We start from the raw sequence: 25,584 nt of genomic DNA on the forward strand, positions 1-25,584 counted from the left end.
ATTTGCATCATCATGGAATCGCCCCATTGCTCAGTGACGTGCGGTGAGGTCAATAGCTGGAGAGGCACACCTGTATGAAAACCAGTTTTTAAAACAAAACTCTGGAGCATGACAGGGAGCATGACAGGGGAGGGAGCATGACAGGGGAGGGAGCATGACAGGGGAGGGAGCATGACAGGGGAGGGAGCATGACAGGGGAGGGAGCATGACAGGGGAGGGAGCATGACAGGGGAGGGAGCATGACAGGGGAGGGAGCATGACAGGGGAGGGAGCATGACAGGGGAGGGAGCATGACAGGGGAGGGAGCATGACAGGGGAGGGAGCATGACAGGGGAGGGAGCATGACAGGGGAGGGAGCATGACAGGGGAGGGAGCATGACAGGGGAGGGAGCATGACAGGGGAGGGAGCATGACAGGGGAGGGAGCATGACAGGGGAGGGAGCATGACAGGGGAGGGAGCATGACAGGGGAGGGAGCATGACAGGGGAGGGAGCATGACAGGGGAGGGAGCATGACAGGGGAGGGAGCATGACAGGGGAGGGAGCATGACAGGGGAGGGAGCATGACAGGGGAGGGAGCATGACAGGGGAGGGAGCATGACAGGGGAGGGAGCATGACAGGGAGTATGACAGGGGAGGGAGCATGACAGGGAGTATGACAGGGGAGGGAGCATGACAGGGAGTATGACAGGGAAGGTAGCATGACAGGGAGTATGACAGGGGAGTGAGCATGACAGGGAGTATGACAGGGGAGTGAGCATGACAGGGAGTATGACAGGGGAGTGAGCATGACAGGGAGTATGACAGGGGAGTGAGCATGACAGGGAGTATGACAGGGGAGTGAGCATGACAGGGAGTATGACAGGGGAGTGAGCATGACAGGGAGTATGATAGGGGAGGGAGTATGACAGGGGAGTGAGCATGACCGGGAGTATGACAGGGGAGTGAGCATGACCGGGAGTATGACAGGGGAGTGAGCATGACCGGGAGTATGACAGGGGAGGGAGTATGATAGGGGAGTGAGCATGACAGGGAGTATGATAGGGGAGTGAGCATGACAGGGAGTATGATAGGGGAGTGAGCATGACAGGGAGTATGATAGGGGAGTGAGCATGACAGGGAGTATGATAGGGGAGGGAGTATGATAGGGGAGGGAGTATGACAGGGAGTATGATAGGGGAGGGAGCGTGACAGGGGAGGCTCTGCCTTCCTTCCCTACCCTGACTGCATGGCCCTGCTCAGTGGCGTGATTTGCCGCATTGCACAGACAGGGGCCATGATAATGTGATTCGCCACGAAATGCATTGTCACGCTGCCGATCATTTAACTAGGGAAGTGGGCAGGATGCGGGAAGGCACCAATTGGTCCATGTCCCATCCTTCCTCTGCTCAGCTGTTGGAAAACAGAGGTTCACACAAAGATCATTCCCCTCTATGGAGACTTGGGTGTAGTACACAGGTGTCTAACAACGCTCTACTTCCCCAGTCCCTGCTTCTGCTGTTTGTCTTGCAAAGATGCCAGCGCGTACTACGCCTTCTCTGCAGAACAATGATCTTTGACAGCTGAACAGAGGAGAGACAGAACTTCACACAAAGACAGAAAGACGGAGGAACCTAATTCCTTAACGCCCCTGTGCACATATACTAACTCTATTGTTTTTGTGGGTCTGTCTACAGCGCTTCGCGTACTGACCAGGACACCCCATTCTCCACTGCAGGGCCCAAACAAGGATGAAATAGGGTCCCTGTGAATGGATGTTAAAAGTAATTGATATAAGTGGATTTCATCTAAATGGGATTACTCCTCAGATAGGTCAATTGGGCAGCACAGTTAGTGTAATGGTTAGCATTACTGACTCACAGCATTGAGGTCTTGACTTCGATTCCTACCACAGCCCTGACTGGAGTTTGTATGTTCTCCCCATGTTTGGGTGGGCTTGCTCCCACACTTCAAACACATACTGTTGGGTTAATTGGTTCTTGGCTTGTGATGTTAAGCTGACTAAGGAGGATTTCAGCTCGCACTCTCCTGAGGTGAGTGCAGAAATCCAACTAAAGTGCCGGCCGCGATGCTGATTTACAGCTTAGCGCGGCGTTAACAGCATCCTTGCCGGCACTTAAATTGGAAAATGGCGGTTCTTGCGACTCAGGCCCGTATTCAATTTGAGCTGAGCCACGATACTTTTTCGTCTTCCAGACTTACGCGTGCGTGCCAGCGTATCGCCACCTTCAATTTGAAAGTAGGCGAAAACGGGACCCAGCGAAACTTAAACAAGCGGAAAGTCCTGTCAGATTTGGGGAAATCAGCCTGACACCCCCTAAAAGATGCTCTGACATGGGGGTTCCCGATGGTATCCCCCGATTTGACTTGCTGGAGGTATTTGGTGTTTTTAAACGGGCTAAATGGCGTTTTTGTATAAGTGGTGCAGAATAGTATTCTGGAGGGTTTTTTTGCAGAAAATAACTTATCCCAGCAAATTTGGGGTACTTGAAGATGGGGGTCAGCATATTTTAAAGTTGCTAAAGTTAAGTTAAAAAAATCATGAAAAATCCACCTGCCGCATTCCCCTGCAATGAAACAAAACACATTGGGCATACTTGGGGACCCCCCCAGAGTCAAGTTCACTAGTTTTTAACTTTGTCCCCCAACAAAAAAAAATTTTTGCCCCCAAATTCAGTGATTTTTTTTGGGGTGTTCTTAAGTCTTTTTTTTAAAAATGTGACACAGTTTTTACCTTTAGGGGACTGTCTGAAGGCTGCACGGGGGTTCCCGCAACATTGCACCCCAAAACCCCAATTCTGCACTTTTTCCGCCTGCTATTCATAGGCGAAACTTTTCCGCCTATTACATTGGATTGACTTTCCGAATACGAGTAAAATCAAAACAGGCGTCATCGGCAAAAAGTTTCCGCCAAAGACACGCGAAAATGGCTTTTCGCCTCAAATTGAATACGGGCCATAATACCCTACTTTAGTCGCGCTAAACAGCATTCTCCGACTTAAGTGCTCCTGGTCGGACTTGGCAGCGCGCTGTTAAGTCGGTGAATTGAATAGCTCCATGTCTTCCTTCCTGGGGCTATTCAACATCGTGATCAATTGAATACCCCCCCCCCCAAAGAGTGTGAGCTCCACTGGGGCAGGGACTGATGTGAATGACCAAATATTCTCTGTAAAAGTGCTGTGTATGTGCGCACTATATAAATAACCGGTAATAAATAATTGCATCAGATTTAAGCGGATAAGGGCACCATTTATTCACTTTACTTATTTGATGCTGACATTTTTTTTTTTTTTAAATCTTGTTTTTTTGCAGATTTTCGGAGTACTCGTTTGGATTTTGATTGCAGCCTCCAACGTGCCAGTGCCAGTAGTACAAGGATGGGTGATGTTCGTATCCGTGACAGCCTTCTGCGGCTCCCTCTTCTACCTAAGTGTGTTTCTCTGCAGCCTGGTCAATATGATCTACACCAACTGGAACTTTGTGGTAAGTGTCACCATCACTATTTTATGTCGGGTGACGGTTTCTGGCCCAAAAATGACAGAGAAAGTAATGACGCACAACATTCACATCCACTGTTCTTCTAACACCGAGTGATCGGAGGAGGTGATGCTGCTAATACCTGGCCTGGAGGGAAGGAAGGGAAACCAGTGCAGAGTTACACTGAACACCAGATTATTAATACAGAACTTCACTTTCTGCTTTTATATAAAGAAGAATAAAAAATGAACTGAAAATAGTCCAAATAGGTTACTAAAGATGTTTAGCACCCCACCCACACTCTGGTGTAAACAAAATCTCTAAGATCAACTTGTCCCCATTGTTTGCTAAAGGAGGTTATTTGAATTGTGTCCTACGAAAGATTAATCCTCCTATTCAATGGAGGCGATTGTTTGATAGTCGTGTGCATACCTGAGACTGACACCCAGATTTACTTGTTAATTGTTCTCCCAGTGAGATCTCCCTTAGACCTTCTAGTAATGGGCCAGTTTCTATGTGTGCTTTGTTCTAGCTTTGGCAAAGTTTTGGGTTGTGTTGATGTCATTCTTTAACTCAAGGGCCCTCTTGTAAGTTAAACATTCACCACGTGCGGCATTGATGCACTCCTTTGGAATGTACTAACTCCTCTTAGAATGTCCAAGATCGCTCTGGAAAACCGATTCCATACCCAGAGCATACCTTAGCAACCTCTGCTGAGCTTGCCACTTTATACCTTTTGATAACTACAACCATGAGAACAGATGGGATGGGGCTCACAGCTTTGAGGTCATGAGTTCTTTTCCAACCACGGCCCTGTTTGTGTGGAGTTTGTATGTACCTTGGGCTACACTATCTAAGCAGCTGTTTAGGGATAGTCACTTTTAGCGCTTGTGAGGAAAGATTGAGTAATGTTTTGCACAGGTGAAATGAGTTATTTTAATACAATCTTAAAACACACAGTACATCGATGTACATTTCTGTAAAATGTTAAGTAAAAACATGAAGCAAATGAAAAAAAAAATGTAAATAAAAAGATATGCATATATCAGATTTTAAAAGCACATATCCTTTTACTCAGTATAGTTTGTAAGGGTCTGTTGCAAATATTGACCAGCAGTGGTATATTACCAGACTCTCGATGTATAGGGTCGTGGGATTGGCGAGTTGGATACCGACCGAGTCTTTAGGGTCCCCTGGAGTTCGGAAATGGAACTGCAGTGATGGTGGAAATAGGTGATAGTCCACTATTGTCTTGTGCAATGGTAGTTGGTCTAGTCTTGGTAGGTAGTGGTCCCCAATAGTAGGAGGATAGGTTTGTGCGAACAGCTGACGCGTTTTGCTGTGCACCCCACAGCTTTATCAAAGGTCTCAGTGTCTCAGCCGCTGACACTAATGTAGTGTTTCGCATGCAGACACAAACGTAGTTGTGCACAGAACATAGCCTTTATGCATATCATTTTAATCGGCCGAAGCTGCTTGTGCTTTCTGTTTACACCGTTGTGCAAATAGGATGCATTTAAAGGTAAAAAGCGGCACGGGAAAGACGCTCAACGCTAAACACACGGCATAGTGCGACTAGAAGGGCCATTTAGAGTGCGAGGAGGCTAGATGTATGTGGACACATCTGTACATGTGTAAATCTCAGAAACACTCCTATTTTTTATTTATTTCATTCCATAGAGAGAGTTTTCTAAGCAAGGATAATTAGGGAGGCTCCAAATTTTTAGCCAGCTGTAAATTTTATGGAATTTCACTGGTTTGATGACTCCGAGCATGTACGCTGTACAATCGGCAGTAAACCCCCCCTCATTTTGAATGTGTGGTTTGAAAGCTGCAGCAACCATGTACGATAACGTGGGAACTGGCTCAAACGCAGACCAACTATTCGCCTTATCTCTGGCCGGTTCAGGCTTTGTCTATTCACCACATAACTGTAAAGTGTCAGCAAATGGATTTTTCTGAATTGTCAACAAGCAATTTCAGGTAAACGTCCTATTTTAGATTATAAGCAGTAATAACAGTGAGCATGGATATCCAGTATAATGAATTTAATCGGGCAAAGTAATTCTTTCAGTGTTACTCTTCAGCGTTTTAACGTATGGTCAGGAGCGTATCTATAATGGGTGTAGGGTGTGCGGTCCAAGGGGGCCCTCACCACATACCTTGCACCCATTTATTCTCTACTTACCTCTCCAGAGTCCCACTTTGACGGTAGCAGCGCTGTACAAATCATCTGCAAAATGGCGCTGCGGCCATTTTCCTGGCTGTTTGTGCATGCGTAGTACGGAAATCGCCCGGAGAGTGGCTGCGACGCCATTTCCCCGGTGACCTGGGCATGCGCAGTTGTCTCTGGCACAGCGCTAGTGTCTACTAGTGCCCAGAGTCTACCGGCTCAGTTCGCTGCCAGCCGCCTGGTAGAGAGGAGGGGGCCCCGAACGTGCCCCCACCTCTCAATACGCCCCGGCATATGATATCCGTTGTACTGAAGCAATTTGTACTAGAATATATCCGCCATTGTTTTACTTCTCGCCACTGTTAAGACTTTCGGCTGTAATTTGTAAAAGGGCAAAAAGTTAATCCGTGTTCTCCATCAGGAACATAACATGATCTAGCAAATATTACAAAGCTGATGTATATCTCTGTATTTCAGAGTTAATCAAGTTGAGTATAATCTGTATAATCAGTCCTTGTCAGTCCTTTATGACAAGGACTGACAAGACCTTGTATCTGCATTGGCTCGTGCTGTCAGGTGACCATATTGCAGCTTTTTTTTTTATATATATTTTTTTATATTAATACGGGTTATCTACTGTAGGTTATCGTGATCTCCCTCCGGCGGACAAGTTGCAAGATAAAAATACAAATAAAAACACGTGCTGTTCCAAGTGCAGGATCAATACAAAATAGGTAGCTAATAATCATTACATCAATATATATTTCGACCCAGTAACCAAATTCAAATCATGCACCTTTTTTAAGTCTGGCTATACCATGGTCATGCACATATGTTACAATGTAACGCATTTAATTATAACAATGTATCTAGTCTAGTCTGGATACTGTTCATGTTATACACACTGTGAGATCTAACCTATGAGAAGCTGAAAAGGAATCAAAACAACTTGTATAAAGAAGAGTTCCAATTCATTTTTTCGTTCAGCCCGTTCGGCTGAAGTGTTGAGTCGCAAAATCCATTTTGTTTCCAGTCCGATCAGATCCAATGTCCTGTCTCCACCTCTTGGTTTTGGAGGGATGTGATCAATAATCCTCTATTTTAAAGATGCCAAAGAATGATTTTGAAGTTTAAAATGTTTCGCTACTGCGTGCTCTATGTCCTTTCCAGCCAGTGATTTCCTTATAGCGCAACGGTGGAGCGCCATGCGCTCTTTAAATGTTCGAGTTGTCATACCAACATAATACAAAGTACAAGGGCAATAAAGTAAATAAGAAACTGTGAATAACCGTTCAGAACCTGTCTGATGTGATCTGTTTTATTGGAATGTGGATGTTTGAACTTAGGTCCAGCTTGTAAGAATCCGCAAGTGGTGCAAGAGGGCATTTGTAACAGTCTGTTTTTTTTCTTTGTTTTTTGTTTTTTTAATTACTACCATAATGTTAATGACTAGGAATATATTTGAAATTATAGTTTAAGATATGTGTTGTCTACAGGGACACTTTATATGCTTATATTTAATTATTTATACTACTGCTTATCTACAGCGCCATTCATTTTATTTATGTAATGCATAGTAAATGTTCTTTATTTCAGCGAGGGCAGTAATGGTAATGGCACCTAAACATTTTATGCAGTAAGGTATACAAAATGAAAAGATATGGACCACATTTAAAATAATGGGGTGTTCCCTTAAGCTGGCCACACACATAGCGATATTTTACGCGATCTGGTTGATTCCGACACATTGGAACGACAGATCATGTAAAATATGGCCAAATCCTGAGTAAATCGTCAGTCCCCGATCACGATGCGAAGCGCGTCCCCGCTGGTCGCACATCGCATCGTCAGATCTGCCGTGCAGTAGGGCAGATCTGACAATCTAGGAGGCGATGCACTGTGACAGTCTGACTGCAGGAGAGAGAGTATGGAGATTGGAATCGTGTGCAGAGCTGCCGGGGAGAGTTTCAAGGGAAATAGTACACAAATCGTACACATCAGCTGATCGTGTGCCGATCGCCATGTGTGTGGCCGGCTTCAGTCAGTTTTTACAGATCAGTACAGATTTTTGGTATGTAGTCACCATGTTCGACAGGTTCAGAATGTCGACGTTATAAACAAAAGGTTAGGCTTAGGCTGCAGATAGGACTAGAGTCAAATAGGAAAGTCGAAGTGCTGACTGTCATTCATGATGTCAAAATATTCAGTTCATGTCGACATTCTCGTGTGGAACAGGCTCAGTGTATCATAGGCACGGCCATGCATGTCCTTCTTCTTTTCCCAATTAAGAACAATAGCAGGAATGTCACAGGGTCAGTTCTCTTAATATTAAGTATTTAAGAATCTATTGTAATGTTTTTGTTATTGTGAAATTATGGATACCTATTTAAAACCTCTGCGCAATCCTGTCTATAACTTCTAAAATCGTCGCTATTTAGCGTAATGAGTCGCTCAGTAAATAAATGCTTTCAGACTTTGAGTGTGGTTCCAAAGCACAAAAAGTTATTATTCAATATAAAAACAGATGGTTACACGCTGTGATCTAAAGACAATTAGCGCAAATAAATCATACAGACCCAAGGTACAGTTGTTACATACGCACGCGTTCTGGACCCAGATACCGGCATCAGCATAGAAATCTCCCGTCAGCAGCACAGCAAGAAGACTGAGGTCTGAGTTCAGAGAGCCCACATATATACTCTTTACAGGGATAGGCAATACAATAGACAAGTTTGGCATGACTCCATTGGTTCTTCTTAAAGGTGCTTCTGTTACAGGATAGTTCATAGGTCAGTTCGAATGGACACAAAGCAGCCTCCAACAGCCCTTTATGTCCTTTTTCCTGCTGCATGCTAATCTAAGCTGATAACATTACAGAGTACATTTTAATGTTTTAACTCTCTATAGTCCATAGTTTGCAGACGCATGTTGCTGTCTTCTCACCGATGATACCGGAAATCTGTTGAGACACAGTGGATCAGTACAACACCAACACGGTCTGCTTACCATGTACTAAACCTTTAGATATCAAATAACTTTTATTTCACAACATTAATAATTACTGAATAAACCTTGAATAAAACACTTTAATGTTAGGGAACCTTTTATGTAAGTGTGCAGTGTGTAAGTATTGGGGAATTGGGAAAAGACGCTAGTTAGCGCTGTGTGACTACGTGTTTGTGGAGTGCACCATGATACGTGTTTTGCAGGGATAATCATTTTATATGTTTTAGTGACTATTTATGTCGTGAGGACTTTTAACTTCTTCCTATTGCGTGGGAATCGCACGACGCTATATAACAGCATCGCCGTATGTACTTATAATGGGCAAGATTCACTAAAATGGCGCCGGGCGGCCAGTCGTAAAATGGCGTCTCGCAGATTTAATTTTAAACCGGTCCTGTCTCGGTCAATTATCCGGCTTTGACAACATATAAATAAAGTTTAGGCATTTTGTATGGATTGCCATTTGTGTCTGGGATTATCTTGTTCTCTGGTGATGGTGTAGTTTGGGTTTATGTGGCTTATTTGTACTGTAGACCACATGAAGACATCCATTTTTGAAACCAATCGTTACATATTTTAAATTATGACGTCACGATGATAATTTAATGATGCTTACCATTATTAATTTCCTTTGCAATGAAACCACACACACACACACACACACACACACACACACACACACACACACACACACACACACTACTCCAGCACTCCTCTGCAATAATGTTCAACCATCTGGGAGTTAGTACAAAACACACGGGTCACTCCCGTCCTCAAGATCACAGCAGTATAAAATATGTACTAAAGTGCACTTACCTTATATCCCTGTGTGAGTAATTGCCACTACGGACGGAGGTGAGAGTGGCGTCTACGCTCGCCTGAGTTCGCACTCTGGATGACGCCATCGCCCAGTAGCTGTAGGTTACCGTGGTAACACTAAGCATCGTCTCTCCCTCCGGCGGACAGCTACAAGATGTAAGATATAAACACAAATACAAGGTAAGTTCACTTTAGTACATATTTTATATTAATGTGATCGGGACACTGTGCAGACCCGAAACGTCGTTCAAATGATCTTTGTATAAAACACTTGCTTAAATCCTGAAGTGACCTGTGTGTGGTTTGTACTAACTCTAAGTACTACCCAAAGTGTATATGTGTGTGTATACAGTATATAACTCTCTCCTAGTTTTGCTAAGATTCAGAGCGGTACTTTTTGAGGGTTCTGAGCACGTTGCAGGTGGGGGCATGTTATGCACAGTTAGGCAATACTGCACACACCCTAATAGTAAGGTTCCCACATATGGCAGAGGCAGGGTTATAGCAGGAACACAGCACTGGTTCCACCCTACGGTTTGGCATAGTTGATTACACCATGATGAGTAACAAGGGCTAAGCTGCTTGAAATATGAGTAATACACTCTACCTGCCTCGTTCATGTGGTGGTGGTGTTTTTTTTTTTTTTTTTGTTTTTTTTTTATAGGGCCAAATAAGCTATTTGAAACTGTTTTCTGAGGCAAAATATGTTTTTGGAGCTGTGTTTATCAGTTCTACTGTAAATCCTACTCCTCGGATCTCTCTGTACACCGTATTTCAGAAAATCATACTGCGCTTTAAAGTTAAGGGGGAGGGATTAAAAATAATCGCACTACCCAGTCCGGTCAATAAACAGATTCTGATTGGTTTACCTGGCCCTTTCACAGCCACCTCAGCAGCCATCTTAAGGTGGTGAATGAAAAATATTTGTGAGTGCTATAGTAATGTATATGGAATGCATTGGCCATGGAGAATAACTGCAGTTCTAGTGCCATCACTAAAGGAAAACTGCTGAGCAACTGGCAGTGCTGCTATAAAAATGATTTTGTTACTTATGATTTAAAATGATTTTCATTATTTTCAGTGCAGACAGAGCTCAGAGGGGCTTTCTAATGCCTCTCTGCTCACTAGATGATGCGTCCTCTGACTGACTGTAGTTGACATGGTAGCCACATGACACTATGCAGAATTATAAATCTGTAATGGCAGCCTGAAGAAACTTGTGTGGTACCTCGGGTGTTGTAGTGGACAGCAGCTCCAGCAGATCTTCCTTCTCATTTGGCAATGACTCTACAAGCTTACCCACCTCAGGCTGTAATACAGAGGCCAGTCCCACACACCAAGTAAAATGACATAACTGCCTTGCTAAATAGACTCCAGGGAAGGTCACTGTATGAGGAATCAGTATGATTTTCCCCCGGACCCTTGCCCGGCGGATGGAATCTCGACACCAGGAGGCCGGCAGAGGAGGAAATCCCGATCGTCGAATGTAAGTATTCACTAACCTATTTCTAACCCTAACCCTCCTTTAGGATGCCTAACCCTAACCCCCCCTTCCCCGCCACCTAAACCTAAGTCCACCGGGGGGGTGGCCTAACCCTAACCTCCCGGGGGGTGCCTAACCCTAAGTCCCCCCCGGGAGCCCTGAACCTAAACCCCCCCCCCCCCCCCCCTGGGCGGCTGTACGCAGCGGCGCCCAGCATCACTTAGATCGGGATACCGGGCGTCGCTGACCGCCGGGATCCCGACCTGCATCACTTCGATCGGGATTTTGACCGCCAGGATACCAACTGCTGGCAACCCATACCCAACCCCTGCGGCAGCTCACCCGATTTTGCACTCCGCTCCTCTGCGTCTCATGGTCTCAACTGCGCATGTGCAACCACAAACACACTATCCGGTTGCTGACTTGTCTCCGGTTTTGGTGGGTATCGGCTCCACCTGGTTGCAGCCTCCTATTTTGCAACCTCCATTAGCTCCTGTCAAAGTCAGAGGTATAGCACTTGCCCAGAAATAAATGATAAATACCAACATTCTTCTTTATAGCCAGTAACAGTGATTTTGATTTATTTTTAAAAGCAGTACCTCATATATATATATATATATATATATATATATATATATATATATATATATATATATATATATATATTTTTTTTTTTTTTTTAGGGAATTCCTGCTTCAACTTATAAGTAACGGGTGTTCTTTTACCTCATAATGTCTATTATAACAGAACCGGAGACTTGTACAGTATACACTTATCATAGAATCATTTAAAAAATGTTAATATGTGTATGCACATATAATATACAGATGCACACTGTATATAACATTTTAAGAACAGCCGGTTTCACAGTCATTGTAAGTTTAAAGTCCCGTTTTATGGCGTTAAATTAATGCAATAAGAGACTGCAGTCTTGATGTTCATTTTATGGGCTATATGAGTGTATTTTATTTTTATTATATTTACTCATGTTACAGGCTGGTTGTGTAACGTGTTTATTCTTTTGCTCAATAAAAACTCGCCCATCTCCTCTGTTATTAGTCCTTTTTTTTTTTTTTTTTTATACTTTTTCCCTAATGTGCATATTTTGAATGGAGGGCAAAAAAGCCCTATTGCCACTTATTTTGTTTTTTTTTCCCCAGGGGGTAATAGTATTTTTTATTTTTATTTTTTAAATATTTAACATTTTTAAACTTTATTTTATTACCACTTTCCTGGAATGGGAAGTCCAAATCTGGGCTTGCGCTTCCACTGCACATGAGCAAGACAGCGAGGTAAGGGGAACTCTTTCCGCTCTGGGCCAGTGTTTCCAGACAGCCTCATGTTTTCTTGATCAATTAAAATTTTATGTTTGTTTTTTCTTATTCATTCATGGACTCCTTGCAACATAAATTATCAATATACTGTGCTTACTCTGTGATATCAGAATCCCTATGTCAGTGTCTGGTAATTTATAAATTAATGCTAATGAACTTTTTGACATACAGTTGTCATTTAAATTACCTTCGATTAAACCTTAAGCAAATTAGCACTATCACAAATGCTGGAGTCGGGGGCAAATTTTACATTAAAATTATTCGGGTTGGGTATGAGTGTTCGGCAATTACTATGTCAACATAAGTTTGTCAACATGGTCGACATGACACTTTTTTCAGCACAATTTAATACAGAACTACTTTTTATCTGTTTTAATTTAATAAAATATTCAATGGGTGTTGGGAGATGAGAGCTTTTGGTACCTTACCATATGATTCATAATGTTATCTATTTATATTAAAGCCTCAAAACTTGATTGACTCATTTGGTCTTCAATTAAAGCCAGGTAAAGACAAATCCTGAGTTTTTAATAAATATTCTGACTTTTGTAACCTCTGTGTTTAGCCTGCAGTCAGCAATCATGGGCTCCTCAAAGCTGCTTACTACTAGAATTGAAAGATGAAAGTGATTGTTATACAGTGGGGAAAGCCATAAAATAATGGTTAAATGCTTTTCCACTGCTGAAGAACCAGAATAATAGTTCCCATTTACCAACGAAGGCAAATACCAGCAGAATTTATTTGTTTGGTATCACTGATACTAACCAAAAATTCACCGGTATTTACCAACACTTAACCCTCCGGCGATGTCCTGCTAAGTCCTCGGCGAGGTCCTCCGCTGACAGCCTAACTCTGCAGAAACGAGGACATAACCCCTTAAATGGGGGCCAATGTTTGATTTGGTTGTGAACCGTTGAGGTACATTCAGAGTATTCCTTTTGCCAAGTCATGCACATAATCTATCTACATGCACACCTGATATTTACATGTCTGCTATGTATGTGTGTATATACTGTACGCGTGTGTATGTATATATGTGTATAAAATTGTAATGCATAGTATCTTTCAAATTGTTTTATGATTCATATATAAAAGTGGGAAGTGCTTACGTACCAAGGTGAAAAACAAAACAGACGAGAGGCTGAGAAGTCCAGGTATTGCAGTGGCTAATACATCTTATAATAGCCTAGGATATTAGCCCCATGCTGAAGGTACAGGGGGAACTTTTCAACTTCCTTGGCACTTGGTGGGGTAACTGGGACTTCATATTTGTTAAAAGTGACAACTTTTTTTAGTGGTATTACAGCAGGATTGACAGCAACAAATTTCTTCTTTTTGAAAATAGCGTCGCTTTAAAATAAATCCGGTGGCAAAACAGCTGAAACATTGGTACTTTTTGCAGCATTGTTCCATATAATCCCTCCCCAAATTTTATTAAATTTTTTTTAAATCAAATCACACCCTATTTTAAATAAAGGTTTAATTCTAAAAGCCTTCCCCCAAAATGGATTATTGTTTGTTTCATTGTTTTATACTACTTGATAACATATGCATCTAGTGCATTGCTACACCTTTGCCTCAGTATTTGTTATACATGTTATTATGATTATTATTATTTTTTTATTACAACCATGACCAATGACCATCTACAGTGCCACATGGTTTTTTTTATTTAATTTATTTACTAGAAGCTATTATTTTTTTTAATTATTGTTAGTGTCAGCATCTGCAAAACACATTTTCACTTTTGCACATATAAATTCTATTGGTATATTCTGTATAATGTCTCTGTTTCTGCCTCCAGCGCATGGTATGTGATGGGCTTCCCCCAAGGTCACCAAGTGCACAGAAGTTCTTTATTATCTGCTTATTTATTACTCGTTATTTATATAGCGCACACGTGTTACACCGGGCTATACACTGGGTATTTATGCACTCACATCAGTTCCTGTCCTGGTGAAGATATTGGTCATAACTGAACCCATGATTCCGTCACTGTGAGTGATCAATGCTGACCACTGTGACACCGTGCTGTCCACCGTTTATAAATGTGGCTAAACGCGCTACGAACAGACAAGAAGTACATTTATATTCCGCTCACATCTAGATGAAGCAATGTTATTTCTCTTGCTAGGATGATGACAAACGTCACCTATTCTGCATGTTTGGACCATATAGACAATCTATATAATAACTTGCAGTTTTTCCAGGAGGATGATGTAAGGAGGACCAGTCTCTGGGGTGTAGTCGCTGTACAAGTTTTGACAAGTTAGCCGTCTGTTCAGGAGATGGGTGTGTGCGAGAGTATTTACTGTTCTAACCCCACCTTATTGCTATATCATTAGGACACAAAGGGCCAAATGTAATAGGGTGTCTGTTTTGGTAAATTGCGAGTTTGGTGCTAAACTCGCAATTTTTCACAACTCTCCAATGTAATAGGGCGTCGGTTCACTAAAACTCGCATTTTTCAGAGTTACTAAAACTCCCCATTCTCAAACTCTCATTCAGATGTTTTCACATTGAAAACAATCAACTCGCCCAATGTAATAGAGTGTCTGTTTCAGACTCGCAACAAAAGATTACCAAAAGTCCCCAAATAATAGACCTGCTTCAGGCTAGCGAGTACATCCTGAGCAGGTCAGATTAACACAGAAACATGCATATATCCATGAGATATGTACATGTTTCTGTGTGTACTTATGTAAAATGTTTTTAAATTAAAAAAAATGACGTGCACCCCCTCCCCAAAAGCATAACCAGCTCCAGGGCTTTATAAAGCCTGTTCTGGTTCTAAAATGCGTAGGGGGCCCCTGTATATTAAGAACCAGCACAAGGCTTTGTTGAGCTGGGTCTGGAAAATCAGGGGACAAAACGAGTAGGGGTCCCCTGAAAATTCCAGAACCAGCACCGAACTCTTTCTAGCGGGGGGATAATGCCACAGCCAGGGAAAACCTTTCACCGGTTTCCCCGGCCAAAGCATTATCCCTGACCGCTAGTCAGTCCAGGCCAGGGATCCCTGGGGAGTTGGGTACCCCCCCCCCCCCAATAAAGGGGTATCCCTCTCCAGGGCACCCCAGGCCTAGACTGATTGCCGGGGATAGCCCCGGCACCCTATGGCCGTGGGTGCCGGGTTGATAGTTTCCATATTGTCTTTAGTTGTAGAACCACAAGTACCACCAAGCCTCCCCTGCATGCTGGTATTTGGAGAACCACAAATACCAGCATGCGGGGCATTACGGGCCCGCTGGCACTTGTAGTTCCACAACTAAAGAAATGCGTAAATAAACAAACATACACCGTGAATGTAACATTTTAATAAAACATACATGCACACTCACCTAGTATCCGAAGTAATCCATAGGGTTGTACCTGAAAAAAAAATCCATACTCACCTCTCCTATGCGTTGATCACGTCCTCTTCTGCAAGTAGGCAAGGCATGGGTTAAAAAAAAAAACATCCACGCAAAAAAACCCGATCCATGCCGGACACAGCAAAGGTATGTGTGTACACATATCTTTGCTCCGCGTAAATGACCGGGGCACACGTGTGCCCCGTCATTGAAGGGGCCGCCAGCCAATCAGGGAGCATCTCCGTCAGAGCAGCACCCTGATTGGCTGAATGCGGTCAGCCTGTGTCTCCCATAGACTTCTATTGTGAGAATTCCCCATAGAAGTCTATGCAGGGAGCCGCTACATCGTAACCGCAAGATTAATTGAGGTTAAATTTGTGGTTACATCAATGATACAATGTCGCGACATTGTATCAGTGATGTTACCACAAGATTAACCTGAGGTAACCTTGCGGCTACGATGTAGCGGTTCCCACCATAGACTTCAATGGGGATTTCTCACCATAGAAGTCTATGGGAGACGCAGGCTGGCCGCATTCAGATAATCAGGGAGCTGCTCCGACGGAGATGCTCCTTGATTGGCTGGCGGCCCCTTCACTGACGGGGCACACGTGTGCCCCGGTCATTTACGCAGAGCAAAGGTATGTGTACACACATACCTTTGCTCAGTCCGCATGGATCGTTTTTTTTTTGCGTTTTTTTTATTTTAAACCCTTGATTGCCTACTTGGACAAGTGGACGTGATTGACGCATAGGAGAGGTGAGTATGGATTTTTTTTCAGGTACCCCTATGGATTACTTTGGATGCTAGGTGAGTATGTGTGAGTGTGCATGTATGTTTAATGAAAATTTTACTTTCACAGTGTATGTTTGTTTATTTATGTATTTCTTTAGTTGTGGAACTACAAGTGCCAGCGGGCCCGTAATGCCCCGCATGCTGGTATTTGTGGTTCTCCAAATATCAGCATGCAGGGGAGGCTTGCTGGTACTTGTGGTTCTACAACTAAAGGCAATATGGAAACTTTATTTTTACACCAACACTATCAACCCAGGCACCCACGGCCATAGGGTGCCGGGGATGGCCCCGGGCTATCAGTCTAGGCCTGGGGTGCCCTGGAGAGGGGTATCCCTTTATTGGGGGGGTACCCAACTCCCCAGGGATCCCCGGCCTGGACTGACTAGCGGTCAGGGATAATGATTTGGCCGGGGAAACCAGTGAAAGGTTTTCCCTGGCTGTGGCATTATCAACCCGCTAGAAAGAGTTCCGTGCTGGTTTTGGAATCTTCAGGGGACCCCTACTTGTTTTGTCCCCTGATTTTCCAGAACCAGGATCAGCTCAACAAAGCCCTGTGCTGGTTCTTAATATACAGGGGCCCCCTATGCATTTTGGCCCATGTAATTTTAGAACCAGAACAGGCTTTATAAAGCCCGGGGCTGGTTATGCTTTTGGGGAGGGGGTGCACGTTTTTTTTTTAAAAGACACACAGAAGCCATCACGGATCTCGCTGATGTGTGATGGCTTCTCTAAAACTCGCACCTTTTAATGCTTCTCGCATTAAAAGGTGTCAGTTTACATAGTCCTAAACTCGCCTAAACGCGCAAATGCAGTAGCCTCGAGCTGAAAAGTTTGCAGGCTATTGAATTTGCGAGTTTCAGTACAAACTCGCACTTTTTAAAAGTGCGAGTTTGTACTGTTACTAAAACTGACACCCTATTACATTTGGCCCAAAGTGTGAGTAGTATTCATTTGATTGCAAGGCTTTTTAAGACTTCTCACAAATTATGGTATAAAAAACAACCATATAAAAGAGAGACCTTTTCTTTTACTCCACTTTATTTTCCCATCACCGGTCTATTTGTTTTAAAAGAAAAAAAAACAGGTGGATTTAGTCTATACTGCACAAGAATCTTTACTTCTTAAAAATGAACATTTATTCTAATGCTTATCCATGTTTTAGTGGAGGCAGCCATCTTGTGAATAAATGTGGCTGTTAGAAGCCAAACATGAATGGTCTCCATTTTGCTTGTGCAACCACACTTGCTTTGCTAACATTCCCAGGGCGCCGAAAAATGATTCTATTGATGGGCACATACCTGCCTACTCCCGAATTATAAGAACAGTTAGTCACCGCGACGAATCCCATCTCTTCTTCTGGCAAAAAGGTTGGGGAGGGACTTTGACGCATTTCGCCTCATAATGCAAATCGCCTTCTGCTAGTGCACATCATCCTGGCCCTGCGTCCTCTGCACGATTATTCAATTGTCTCATTGTGCAGAGGGCGCTGTGATGCAAATCGCAGAGTCACGTCCCCCTAACTTGTTCCTTGGCCATTGCTCTAAATAGTAAGCAAATCTAGTTCTGGGAGAGCTGTCCAGCATGCGCTTTTGATAGACTGAAGGGGCTTATTCCAGGCAGGAAGGGAAGTGGTCATAGAGGCTGGCGAAACGCATCCATTCTTGGCAGATTGCATAGTACAGATATAATGATATATAGAATCATGGCGATATACGTCTGAACCGGAATTGTGAGCGATGCCCTTGTGGAAACGCGTGGCCGATTTTAATGATGTGGCTGACAAAAAAAAATACGGCACCATTTTCAGCCAAGTATTACCTGATGTGATACCTACCAAATTAGTCTTATAAAAAAAATACTGTAAGTTGTATCAAAATAGACAAATTGAAGCATAAGTATATGTTTATTGCATCATTAAAGTAATGAACTCCTTTTAATGAGCGTTTTTCTCAATGTTTAGTTTATAGAGCCTATGAAAACCTACTATTACATTTGTCCATGTTTAAGCCTATTGCCTTGGTTATCCCATTATAGTATTCTACCTTCCATTTTTCTTCCAAATCATCATTTTGAGGTCCTAATTCGTGGTAAGAGAGGAACTGGCGCATATTACAGTTCTGCATCACAATAATGAAAGACACGTATTTATTGCACATGTGGAATTACTACATTGCTTGTCAGGTTTGGTCTAAATTCCTCTAAATGAAACATTTGTTTATTTTTCAGGACCTCGCTTTCCACTTTTTCGCCTTTGTGTTCTACTTCAGTGCCTTTGTCCTTGAAGCCGCATTGTGCGCTTTAGCGAATAAATCGAAGAACGTCACCTCCCCCGTCCAACTTGATAACCGCCAGATTGGGCTGAACGTTGCAGCAACGGTATGTGATTGTGCTGGTCATTCATGTGTACCCACCACTTGCACACATTGGTGGCTGTCATCTTGTGGGTGGAGCCAAGAATCAGTCTGTCGATTCACTTCGGGACTTTGCAACGTCACTGAGGCATGAGGCGTAAAGTGTCTCAGGGCTGCGTCTAGTCCCTAGTGAATTAGAAGGCGGCATTCTTATGATTACAGCTTGAGCTTGTGAAAGTGGCACAAAATGATAGCTACGTCGCTCATATTACCTCACGTCCATAGATAGCGGTGCTCTTCCGTTATGGCGAGCGATGAGCGCAGCCGCACAATATCTCCGCAGATCGCTCTGATTTTTGTTGCCTACTTAATGTGTCCATGTTCTAAGTGCTAGCGTTATTGTGCTGGTGAGCTATCCTCTTTCAGTAGCTAAATACAGATTTCCTTTTCTTACTGCTCAGCGGTTTATTCTCTGTATGATATTTCTGCTCTTATGTAGCTGTTAATGTGTCCAGAAGTACAAGGTCTTGCACAGTTGTGTAAATAACTAATATATAGTGGAATGTGGGTGAGGCGAGCTTTAGACAGGGTTTCATTGTATTTTACCAGCTGTAGTGGAAATTCAGGGCATTTAAAGCCTATGTAATATACATATGTAGCATATACTGATTGATAATAGGGTCTATAAACCACACTACCTCGTGCCGTGCATTGTGACTGCGTGACAAGATTACATAACTGCAAAAGTGTCATGTAGGAGGGACAGTCCTCATTTCTGATAGGTACAGGGGGTGTGGTGATGATTCAGTGGAGACAGTGCTGTAACTAAGGGTGGGCGAGCTGTGCAGGAGCCCATGGCACAGGTCCCAGGGTACAGCACCGTTGCTGCCTCGTGGCACCTGTAGTTGGCATGCACTGTGCCTGGAATGTTGCCCTGCAGCTTGAATAGCCCCCGCTTGAAGTGCCATTAGGACAGCTTTGCCTTGATCCCAGTGTCCCCGTCACCTCTTTGTGACGTCATGACAATGCATTTCTGTGATCACCTGGAGGAGATACTGTACCTGTCTACATGAAAACTGGGTACACAGTGACAGCAGATGAGACTTATAACTAAATAACTGCAGCAGGCAGCACAAATCTAACCCATCGTTCACGAACAGTATACAAAGTATTCAGATTGTTTTAACAAGGAAGCGCATTACAATTGAAAACTGAATTTGATTTTAATAAATAAAAGTGCGTTTCCAAACGCAGATTCCAAATGCAGTGTAATAATAAAGCTGCCCTGCATTTGTGGGCTGCATGCAAAAGCAGCTGCTATCTAACCTGCATACAAAAAAATAATACATGTATTTTCGCCCCTTACACTGCGGCATGGCTTGTTCCATGTAAATGGGCTGAAATGCATCCGTTTTGCACCCTTCTCTGTGTCTGGCTCACAAAGGGGAGGTTTGGCAGCATGATATCGCTAGAAGGCTTCCAGCAGAACTAGGTGTACAGACAGCTTTGTATTGTAAACACCACCTGGATCACCAGCGCCAAATGTACACGATATGTACAAAATTCACCATAGAAAATAAAACCATAGAAAATTAAGATAACCTCTGTTTAAGAAATGTTTTATGTTGGTTTAATAACATACAGTATCACATGGTTACATGTAATTCTCTCTACAATAATAACTTGAGTTTTAAAGTTTTATATGTACTAGTCATCGTGTCTATTAAAGATTACTTTTTGGGTTGTGTTTTGTGTAAAAATACTAAACCACCTCCTCCTGCTGCTTCTTTTGTAGATATTCGCTTTCGCAGTCACCATTTGCTACGGTTGCAGCATGGTGCTGGGGTTCCGCAGGTGGAAATCATCGTAACGTGGAACAAGCCGGACCAGATAGAGGCGCGGGAATCTGATACAAGGAGATGGATACGAGGAGCAGGAAAGGTCTATAATGGAGAAAGAGATTGGAATTGTTTCTAGAGTCGCCCGCAGAGTGAGCCTGGCTCCTGCACGGATACGTTACAGCCTAAAAGGACTGGTTTCTATACAGCTACGCCAGCCGGCAGTAGGAAGCGACTCCCAGTCTCCCAAAAACTGCAAAAAAAAGGGGGAGGGGAAATACATCTACTGTATATTTTAATGTAAGATTGTCCCAGGTGCACGTCCATTCTGGCAGTGGGAAGTGCTATTCATGTATGTGTTGCGGGAATTTTACAATAAAAAATAATAAAAACGATGGTTTTGTAAAAGTCACAATTACGATTAAAACGCCATTGCTCACAGTTTAGTAGCATTAGGAGATTGCTAGTTCTGCTTCTTTCTGCAGATGACTGAAATGGGTGCCCCCCACCTTCATTCTAACTAGTACTGGGGGGGGGGGGGGGGGGCAAATCTTCATTCTCCTATTTTATTTAGAGGTCCACAAAACTGGGCAGAGCCGGACAGTCAGTGTGAGATGTCATGCAATAAAACAAATCGACAGAACACGGTCATGTGAGGTCGATGTAGAAGGTGCAGATATGAGACAGCGGGTACGTGAGGGCCCTGCTAGCAACAGCTGACATCCCTAGAAGTCCTCCAGTTTGTGTGGAACTCTTCCCAGTATTATGCTCATTGAAAGGTTTTAAGTGGAGAAGACTAGGCGGGTGGCTTGGCTGTGCCCACCTTACAGCATGTTGTATTGTAGCTAGACTGCAGGGAGCTTGGATATGGTACCCCCATCATAGTTCTATAGGTGCCAAAAGCCATTTTGTACATCAGCCACTTTGGTTGCTCCTGCTGGCAGTGGGGAACCACAAATGCCATTTTTAGTACCAGGCTGTCAGAGCGGGTAGCGCTCAGACACAACAGTGAGTGGCAAATCCCATGCTGGCACAGATGGGTGACTTGCTGCGCAGATCTTTTACTGCACCCCTGGCCTGGCCTATATACTGAAAAACCATTGCAGTCTTACTTGGCTTACTTGCCTACTTTTTAAATGTGCTTCGGGAGATCCTGAAGGGGCTGTCATTGCGGATAGTCTACTTTCAACCCCAGTCCTCGTTATTCTCAGCATGAAGGGGCCACGATGACCCATTCAATGCAAATTGCATAATAGAGCCCCAAGGGGAAGAATCCAGGAGTCAGGTAGAGCTCTTAGATATTTGGGAGTCTCCCATATATTCAAGAGCAGAGGGAAAATATGATAGTAGTACTGCTGTGGTCGGGTCCTGCAAATCAGCGTATAGCTGTAACATTGCGGAGCAATCAGACCTACCAGCTTTCCTGGAAGGCACGTAAGAGTACAGAGTTTCGGGGAGACTGCTGTACTCCTCAGTGGCCCCTAACTTCTGCATGTTCCCCTCCTTAATGAATTGTATCATGGCTCTGTCCCCTGCTGTAAAACTGCAGCCCTGAAGAGTGGGAGGTGGAGCCATGTTACTGCAGGGCACAGTGCCTAACCCTAACCTCCTCTCCTATAGCCTAACCCACCTCCTAGTGCCTAACCTCCTCTCCTATAGCTTAACCCACCTCCTAGTGCCTAACCTCCTCTCCTATAGCCTAACGATAACCAACTCTCCTATAGCCTAACCCTAACCTCCCCCCCCCTCAGCCTAACCCCCTGCTTGTGTCTAAATCCTAATGCTTAACCCTAACTTCCTCTCCTGCAGCCTAACCCCCTTACTAGTGCCTAACCACCTCTCCTATAGCCTAACCCCCTCCTATACTCGAACCACCTCCTCCCTTGCAGCCTAACCCCCCCTACTAGTGCCTAACCCTAAGCTCCTCTCCTATAGCCTAACCCTCCTAATGCCTAACCCTCCTCCTAGTGCCTAACCTCCTCTACTATAGCCTAACCCTAAACTACTCTCCTATAGCCTAACCTACTATTCTATAGCCTAACCCACACCTCTCCCCCTCAACCTAACCCCCCTGCTTGTGTCTAACCCCTACTCCTAATGCTTAACCCTAACCTCCTCTCCTAGTGCCTAACCTCCTCTCCTATAGCCTAACCCTAACCTCCTCTTATAACCTAACCCCCCTCCTAGTGCCCAACCTCCTCTCCTATAGCCTAACTCCTTAACCCCCCCTCCTAGTGCCTAACCCCCCTCCTAGTGCCCAACCTCCTCTCCTATAGCCTAACTCCTTAACCCCCCCTCCTAGTGCCGGAATCGGTTCTGAAATACCACCGGCCGCGTGGCCGGCGGTTTGATTCCCAGCAGCGCCTGGCCGACAAAGCAGAGTTCCCAGCAGCAGAAGCTCGACAGCGCTGGAAATCCAGATCGTCGCTAAGGTAAATATAAACTAACCTAACCCTCCTTGGGGGTGCCTAAACCTAACTTCCTCCGCAAGTGCCTAACCCTAAGTCCCCCCCTCAGGTGCCTAACCCCTTAACCTCCTCTTATAGCCTGGCCCCTTAACCTCCTCTACTATAGCCTAACCCCCTTCCTAGTGCCTAACCTCGCCTATAGCCTAAATCTAACCTCCCCTCTTAGTGCCCTAACCTCTCCTATAGTCTAACCCTAACCTCTATAGCCTAATCCTAACCTCCTCTCCTATAGCCTAACCCCCCTCCTAGTCCCTAACCTCCTCTCCTATAGCCTGACCCTAACCTCCTCTCCTATAGCCTAACCCCCCTCCTAGTCCCTAACCTCCTCTCCTATAGCCTGACCCTAACCTCCTCTCCTATAGCCTAACCCTCCTCCTAGTGCCTAACCTCCTCTCCTATAGCCTAACCCTAACTTCTATCTGTTGGGAACTCTAGTCAGTGGTCTGTCTGTGTAAAGACATGCGCATAAACTTTAGCAAGATACTCCTTGTCATGAGTAATCCCTTGTATAATGGGGTATTACACACACTCTTGTCATGCAGGGTTTGCAGCCCCCAGCCTCTCCGGACACATTCTGGGTGACACTATCTCAGGGGATGACATCAATATAGCAGCGCAGCGCTGCTATTTTGGTGTCATAACCCCCCTTGTCACCTGGGCTGTCTATAGGAAGAGTCATTAAAGATCAGAGAGTAAATACTGTACATATGTTCAGATAACCCTTCGTGTAACCTTACATTCCATCATCCCTTTATTCTCTTGAATTTCAAATATACTCCATTATTAAATTCATCCTTACTAACACAATATTTATAATTCTTTAAATAAATGCAAAAAGTTAAATAGTTTTCCCTAAAAGTGCATTACCTAAATGCATTGTTTTGCACGGGTTGGGTACGGGATGCCAACGCTGGGGATGCTGGTGCCGGGATTCTGACAGGCGTCAGGGTACCGGTAATGTAAGCGCCGACATCTCGGCCGTTGGGATGCTGAACGTATCCCATATTGTGCTCCTTTCCTCTGTCTACGGACCAGATTAACCAATCAGCGGATCCATATGGCTTCTGTGCTTTTTAAAATAAATTGAACTAGATGTTTATAATGTACCATAAATAATAACTGAAACATTTATTATTATTCACAGTTAATGTTATAAATGCAAACTATACTAGTGAGTTGTACATGTGCTGCCCCCTTGTGGAAAAAAAAAACAATCTCTCATACATCTGACCTTTTCATCACGCAGGGAACTGGAATGTGTATTCTGCAACTGAACTAAATATACTGTTCATGCTTTAACTCTTTCATTATAATGTTGCCTTAACTACCTCTATATAAAGTAGTGACTGTAGCTTCCACTGATACACAGGCCCCAATGTTATAGCTTGTGATTTATGGTGCCCATAAGTATAGGGTCACTCCTTAGTTAGGGCCACCCCTTGTCCTCCACTATCTCCTGGAAGGGGATGGGACAATTTGGTATATATAGGGGTCCTGCAGCCCCTGTGGGTTTTTTAAGCAGTCCGTGCTGTCCTTGGTTTGCAGTAAGCATTAGCCATGAACCAGAACCGCAGAATAGTGCTGATATTTGGGGGTTTTATTGCTGCCGCAGCCTTCTGCCCATCTGTTATCACCCACCGGAGCACACAGAGGACTACAAGAAAGATCAGAGCTGGTGTCGTATAGGAACATGTACAGCCCCCAGCTTTGAAAGCTTGGAGCGACCCCTTCTCGGGAAAGTAAAACTGAATCTGCATCAACCCTTTAATACTTTAACAACATTTCAGTTATGGACATGTATTCTCATTATCATGTCGTTATCGGCGTTGCTATATACAAGATAGCAGCGTCGATGTGCTGGGCAACAGATTGCCACTGTTCCATCAACTGCAGCTATCGATATCAACAGCTGCAGCTGACGTTGCCCTATCATGACAGCAGGGACAGCACTGTCCCTACTACAGCAGCTGCTGACTCCAGGTGCTGCACACGGGATCTCGCGATGCTTGCAAAATCCTGTGCATGCCCAGTGGAGCCGGCTGGGAGGAGAGAGATGGTGCTGATGTGCGCTAGGCTGATGCGCTGTGTACTCAGGCAGGGATCGCCGGAGGGAGGAGTTAAAGAGGCGAAGCAGGTAGAATTATAGCGGCACGATATGTGCTGCTAGAATACATCGCCCCCTGGATGTGGAATCCCCTATACGGACACACTGAATGGGTGATCGGATTTTCTGTATATAGCTGACGTTAGTCATGATGCCAATGATATAGGGAACCCAGCTGAGAATGCATAACGATTTCTCAAGGCCTCTCATAACTGTGATTCTAGTGTACAAGGGAGCGTCCAATATGTTTCCAGATGCACAGCGCACAACCTTTAGTAACCCTGCGGTTCTCACCATTGACTTCAATGGAGGGAACCGTTCATTGGCTGAGAGAGGCAGAGGCTGACCTCTCTCAGCCAATGAGCGCTCAGCCACGGCACTTCAAA

General features: G+C 44.1%; 1 protein-coding gene and 1 pseudogene across 1 annotated transcript in view; both read left to right on the forward strand.

Moving 5' to 3' along the window:
- MAL2 (mal, T cell differentiation protein 2) overlaps positions 1–21,021 on the forward strand; it is a 43,059-nt gene extending 22,038 nt beyond the window's left edge. The window contains exons 2-4 of the mRNA XM_088450189.1: positions 3,312–3,482; positions 18,664–18,813; positions 20,584–21,021. Coding sequence (XP_088306315.1) covers positions 3,312–3,482; positions 18,664–18,813; positions 20,584–20,658 — 396 coding nt within the window. The 3' untranslated portion in view covers positions 20,659–21,021. The remainder of the gene's footprint in view (positions 1–3,311; positions 3,483–18,663; positions 18,814–20,583) is intronic.
- Positions 21,022–24,651: 3,630 nt separating this feature from the next.
- LOC148501633 (small integral membrane protein 20 pseudogene) lies at positions 24,652–24,837 on the forward strand (annotated as a pseudogene).
- The last annotated feature ends 747 nt before the right edge of the window (positions 24,838–25,584 follow it).

The sequence above is a fragment of the Taudactylus pleione genome, unplaced genomic scaffold (genome assembly GCF_031769625.1).
Source record: "Taudactylus pleione unplaced genomic scaffold, aTauple2 ptg000510l, whole genome shotgun sequence".
In the NCBI taxonomy this organism is placed as follows: Eukaryota; Metazoa; Chordata; class Amphibia; order Anura; family Myobatrachidae; genus Taudactylus; species Taudactylus pleione.